The sequence below is a fragment of the Crotalus tigris genome, unplaced genomic scaffold, assembly GCF_016545835.1.
Source record: "Crotalus tigris isolate CLP2741 ecotype Arizona unplaced genomic scaffold, ASM1654583v1 scf7180000018825.4774228, whole genome shotgun sequence".
Taxonomy (NCBI): domain Eukaryota; kingdom Metazoa; phylum Chordata; class Lepidosauria; order Squamata; family Viperidae; genus Crotalus; species Crotalus tigris.
Window position 1 is genome coordinate 3,458,168 of NW_024097215.1, and position 6,000 is coordinate 3,464,167.

General features: G+C 41.2%; 1 protein-coding gene across 1 annotated transcript in view; it reads left to right on the top strand.

The window, feature by feature from the left end:
- ROBO4 (roundabout guidance receptor 4) overlaps nt 1-5,224 on the top strand; it is a 49,567-nt gene extending 44,343 nt beyond the window's left edge. Inside the window, exon 19 of the mRNA XM_039356521.1 lies at nt 2,998-5,224. Coding sequence (XP_039212455.1) covers nt 2,998-3,314 — 317 coding nt within the window. The 3' untranslated portion in view covers nt 3,315-5,224. The remainder of the gene's footprint in view (nt 1-2,997) is intronic.
- Nucleotides 5,225-6,000: the final 776 nt, after the last annotated feature.

Below are 6,000 nucleotides of genomic sequence, written 5' to 3' on the forward strand. Positions count from 1 at the left end.
CTACTATTGAGCATGATGCCTTGGTCATCTGGGATTCCAGAATGTGCCTTCAGCACATTTCCAGTTCAAACGCTAATCCTAGCATTCCGCTTTTAAATTTTGGACTGTGCTAATTGTGTGCCTAAGAAACAAGCTTCTTCTTTCCTATTTTAATCCCCATAGGACTGAGAACTACTTTTCCACTTCTCTTGGTGATATTTTTGACCAGACATTACGGTTGGAGATGGGGGGAGGATGCTTCTCTAGGGTGCTTTGCTATTATCCATCCTCCAACTCTCTGAAGTTCCCTAAATCTAAAACAAACAAACAAACAAACAAACAAACAAAATCTGCAAAACAAAAATTCTAAGAAGACATCATTCATAATATTTTTTTTTTCATTTTTTTTAAAAAATGAAGGTATGGAAATCCAGGGTGGCAGATTGACCATTGCAAAACAGAACGTTTCATTTCTAGTCCATTTCATTGCTAAGTGAGAAAATAACAAATTCCAGTCCTAGGAAATTCACCATCCCTCTCTGTTCCTTTGAAAAAAAATGTCAAAAGCAAGCTCACTTTCATCTAAGGGATGAGAACTAGTGGAAAACATTTTCAGAAGTTTTCTGCATGGCATTCATTTTTTTTTTTTTTCAAAGAAGTTAAAAGTGCTAGAAAACAAGAGCAGAATGAAGGATTGGAGGAAAGCTTGATCGAAGCGCACTTACTTTGCATCCAGGGGGATCTAAGATAAATCTCCTGCTTGAAATTCTGAAGAATCATTATCTGTCAGTCACAACAATATTAGGATAAAGAAACCCAGCAGAAAGCAAGTTTTCTGGCTTCTTACCCAGCGTGAATCACCGAGGCTGGATTATCAACAGAGATATGGCTTCTCTTGTGCTAGAAAAGCTGAAGATTTGCAACTTGTTGAGAAGTAAAACATTTCAATGCACTTTGGTTCGGTTCAGTTAAATAAAATTGAGATCCTTGCCAGTTGTTGCAACACCATTAATTGTTAGTTAACTTGGTGGCCCAAGATATTGGCAGGTGAAACCAGGATCTTTCCCCCCTTTTCCTACAAGTGTGGAAGCAGAGTCAGTTCCCTTGACCTGCCCAAGGATGGTCTTTGGGAGAGCGAAATGGAGTGGGTTTGTGTGTGTGTGTGTGTGTGTGTGTGTGTGTGTGCTCTAGAAAGGACAGAAGATTTGATTTATATGGTATCTTCTGTTCAGGTCTGGGCACTTCCATTCAATCTCTGTTCCTGATAATAATGTAGGCAGCCGGGAAAGCAGAACTTGATTTATCACTGCAGTAATTCTCTGTTGCTGTTAGAATAAGGATTTTGCTTTGGGTTTTTTTCCCCCCTCTCTCCTTCTACATATTGTGTAGCTGAGAATGCCAAAGTGATGGCACAAGCAAGGAAGCAAAAAAAAAAAAAAAAAAAAAAAAAAAAAAAAAGGCAAATTCAGAAGAAGGAGAAGGAGCAAAAAAACCAAAAAGGCTTCCAGGTACAAATATGCAGTCCTGGAGCAAAACAGCCAGCTGGCTGCTCCTATGTACCGTCCCTCAAAGACTAAGATGAGATTTCCATCTTCTCTAATTGATTCCTTTGAAGCTTTTCCCGGCTCTGTCAGTTACTCAGCCAGGTCCCTCTTTGTCATCCAGCCTTAAGCTGCTTGATCCTTATAGCCCTCTCTATCTCACAACCAGATTCCTGTATTTTGTGTTCCAATTCCTGCAGTGCAAAACAAAAAAGGATTTAGGATCAGGGCAATTTGAAATTTCCAGGGGGGGGGGGATGAGGGGTTTCAACCTTTGAATGTCTCTTTATCCAGAACCACTTTAGACAGGATCACCTGAACTAGCTGCATTTTCAGAAGACATTAGATCACTCTCTTTTTCAACCCATTGCAATTTCAGGGGTTCCATTTTAATCTCCTTTGCCTTGCTGCTTCCATATCTTTGTAACTTGAGAAATAACTGGGGAAATATTAAAGTAACTTTTTCTATAATCACCTTTCCCTGAAAGCACAAATGTGCCTGTTTTTTTTTTTTCCCCTTGCTGGGCCAAGAACTGTATTGCAAATTGCAGAAAAGTGCATCATTGTCTTTCCATCTATATATTAACAATGGATTGGTCCACATGTTTACGCACAGCCCAAACAAAGGAAAATGAAACAAATAATAATAATACATGATGGCATCCAATTGATGTTCAGCTGCAGACAGGAGGCCATCAATGGAATGGAAGCATGAACTGAAAGCCTCAGGCATCTGTAATTTGCTAGCTATAAATTAATTGTGACTTGAATTTTACCCTGTTGATCATTTCCTTGAAATGCACACATATATCCATTTGGAATCCATTAAAGATACTCAAGGTACTTTGCAGTGGGTTTTTTTTCTCTCTCTCTTTTTTGCCTTTTCGCTGACATAAATTTATGTTCTGCATGAAACACTCCTTAGAAATAGAGGAACTATTCGTGGTCACCCAAAATATTCCATACATTTAGCCCTTCCCCCATTCCAGGAATTATTCCAAAAATTCTGGTCAACCTTGCAAATTAGCTAGAGTGTTCTAAAGCATCTCTGGCTGGGAATGTTGGGACTTGCAGTCCTGAGGTCACTGGATTGTTGAAGGCTAAACAAAATAGTGCCTATTTCTGTACACACCATGTGTTTCCCCTGGGTGCACTTACGCAGACAGTTGAAGCTTCGCCTGTGCTATAATGGGCCATTATAGTTATTTGTTGCTTTTATGTCCTCCAGAAGCTCAAGGTGGTGGACATACTAATTTTGCACTTGCAATATCCTGCCTGAGCTGAGAGATAGCAGCATGTTGTCAATCAATCCATAAGCTTCATGGTGGAGAGAAGATTTGGCTCTCTCTCCATTCTAATCTAAAGGACATGGCTTCACATCACAGTTTTCACGGTACTTTGGGGCTCTTGGAAGCTCCACTTCTTATCTTCTGATGCTTAGGTGGTGATCATGTGCCTATTCTCTTCTCCTCTGCAGGTTTTTTGCCTCCTGTATCTCCTCTGGATGGCCTCCTGCATCCCCAGGCTCCCATGAAGAGCTCAGAAGAAGTGCAACAGAGGCTTGGATCACATCCCCTTCCTGTGTGGGAATGGAGCACTGATTGGGTGGAGGAGATGGAAACCAAGTATATGCAACCAGCTGAGAACTGGAAGGCTTCTGTTAAGCCAGGAAAAGGCAGGATAGCTGCACCAGAAGAAGCCCAGCTGGTCCCTACTTCTATCCAACAGGGAATGAATGACAAGTCTTGTTGCTCCAAAGTGGAGGGCGATCTACCAGGAATACTAAAGCAGTAGCTTTCCTGCTTTGGCTGGAGTTTGGTGTTTGGGATGCGGTGAATTTTGGATTCTTTTTCAGTGCTAGAAGTCTAATTCAGGAAAGCTGTGGTCCTTGCCAATCATCTGTAGAAACAGACAACTCGCCTACTTTCATCTTTTTAGAAAAGGAAGATGCTTATGTTCTTTCCATCCTATTTTTGATTTGATTTTTTTTAGAAGAAACCAGACTCAATTTTCACCCACCTTCCCTGGGAAAATTCAATAGGCCCAGGTAGCATTTCTTGGTGTGGAAAAGAACAAGTTGTGCCTGTCTCCTCTTAAAATTGAGGAATTGGTCAGAAAGCAGCTCTGGTTCAGGGCTGAAGTCACTTGGATTCGAACCAGGACTTTAAAATGGTACATGTTTTGGTTTGCATTCTGACTGGTGCTAAAGACATGGTATCCAGCTGAGAATGCAGACAGAGAAATATCAGTTGGAAAATGACCAGGCAAATATTACTTTAAGGCCAAGATTTCTGGTCAGTTGGAAAGAAGCTCTAGGCCTAGGAGAAGGAGACAAAGTAGGGTATATGTAGGTCTGTAATGTACCTAGATAACCAATAGTAGCAGTTGCATTTTTTTACTTTATCGCTACCTTTATTTATAGGAGGGGCCACCTAGCAGTTGTTGTGCAAGTGGTCAGTGGGAAATGGGAGATTCTGAAGCTTTGAAAACTTTTTTCAGATAAAAGAATGACGGCTGTTGGGGTTTCAAACTCATGCCAAACTGTGACTTAGCAAGCTGCTGTCAATCTCCCCCCCTCCCACCATCTCTTCTGTTGCAAAAGGCACGTGAGCTTGGTTGATCAGGTGCAACAGGTTCATCTTACCTGACCCACTTCTGCCATGTTGCAACTGAAATATGTTACTCTGAACAATGGTTTAATCGTTCTCATTTCTGTTTCTTGTTCTTTTGTACTGAGTAGTTTTGCTGAAAGTCATCTGATTTTGAAGGAGGGAACCTAACTTTTCCTGTCACTTCTGCTTGTGTGGGTCCCTGTGAGTCCAAATAACCAAAGACTCAATGAATTTTCCCCCGAACCTTCAGCCTTCAAGTTTATAACGAGCGGAGGTAGAGGAGGGAGGAATGACCTATTGATTTCCAATGCTGCGACTGAGTGATGGAGGCCTTTCAGCCTCCCACACCTTTGCGCCTCAGTGAGCAGGCAAGAGAGATTCAATTAGTTGAATGCCTTGTCTGATGGAAATATCTAGCCCGGCCTTTGCTCTCTGCCATACCCACTTTGGATCAGAGCTTCATCTGGCATTAGAAGAATGGCTGCTTTTCAGCCTCATTCTAGCATTCCATAAAATAGAGTTGAAGGATGCTTTATAGACCAGAGCAAATGACTCGTCCATGGGCACTGAGGAGCCAGCCTGGACAGAGCCAAAGATCATTTAGTCCAACATTTTGGGTCCCAGAGTGGCCAGCCAGATTGATTCGAGAGCCTAGCAAGCATCAACCAGAAGAAAATTGCTCACATCTACTGTCACTACCCGAGAGATGGTATTTGAGGTCTGCTTCTTTTGAATTAGCAAGCATCCATTAAGTCCTATAACTTTTGAATAGCTCTTCAGTGGAATGAACTTGGCAGTGGCCATCACTGCAACCTGTGGTAATGAATTCTGTAATTCAGTTTCGAATGTAGACGTGATTTCAGAAGCAACTTTGTGAGGCCCAGTATCCCTCACAAAGGAGGCATTAGGTTCATGCGATGAAATGGCTGAGTTATTAGTAAAAAACATTTCTAATAATATTATTATCAGAGCAAGAAGGGCGGTAGCCCAGTCATAAAGCTATAAATTCCGTTTGGGTGAATCCTGGATTTTGGTCTTGACATGTATGTTGGATACCACCAGTAAAAAAAAAATAAATACAGAAGTTGAAAAGTGTTTGCTCCCATTTCTATACTAAAGCAACCACCCTTTTCATTAGTTCTGTTGTAAATCTTCAACATACATCTTCTGATGCCCCAGGTAGAATGACTCAAAGTGTGATTCCTGACATAAGGCTGCAGCAAAAAGCGACTGTGTTACTGAGAGCAAAAGAGCATCGACCAGTTAAAATGCTGTCATCTTTTAAAAGCCGACTCTTTTCATGACAATCAAAAGGATGCTTCCTCTTGAACCGAACCATTTCAATGTTCAAGGTTGTGAAGTTTTTATTCTTGCATAGCTGAGAAAAGATGTATTTCTAAGCAGTGGGTTCCATTGGTCAATAGATGCTAGATCAACATACAATAACCCTACTGGAGATAAATAGATTTTGTTTATATTTCAGCCTAGTTCCCAGATGAATTCTTTGGATTGTTATAGGACTCTTTCCTCCACTGGTATATGAGAGAACTAGAATAAACCTCTTTTTTTTTTTTTTTAACTTTTCAGATTCCTCCCACTCCATCTCCAAATCCATTAATAGTGAGATGACGATGATGATGATTTCCAGGACCCAAGTGTCCAACTCTATCAATTACACAGACTGGATGATCCGCATTGTCCAGTCTGCTCTGGTTAGTTCCCTGGACCCTGGGTCAAAAACCTTTACTGTTTTGAAAGGAAAAGAGGAAGTGGCTGGGGAGAGATTGACTTCACAACATAAAAGAGGGAGAGCAATGACAGCACTGCACAGGACATGATTGATGGTGGGGAAGGTATTCATTGAAGGT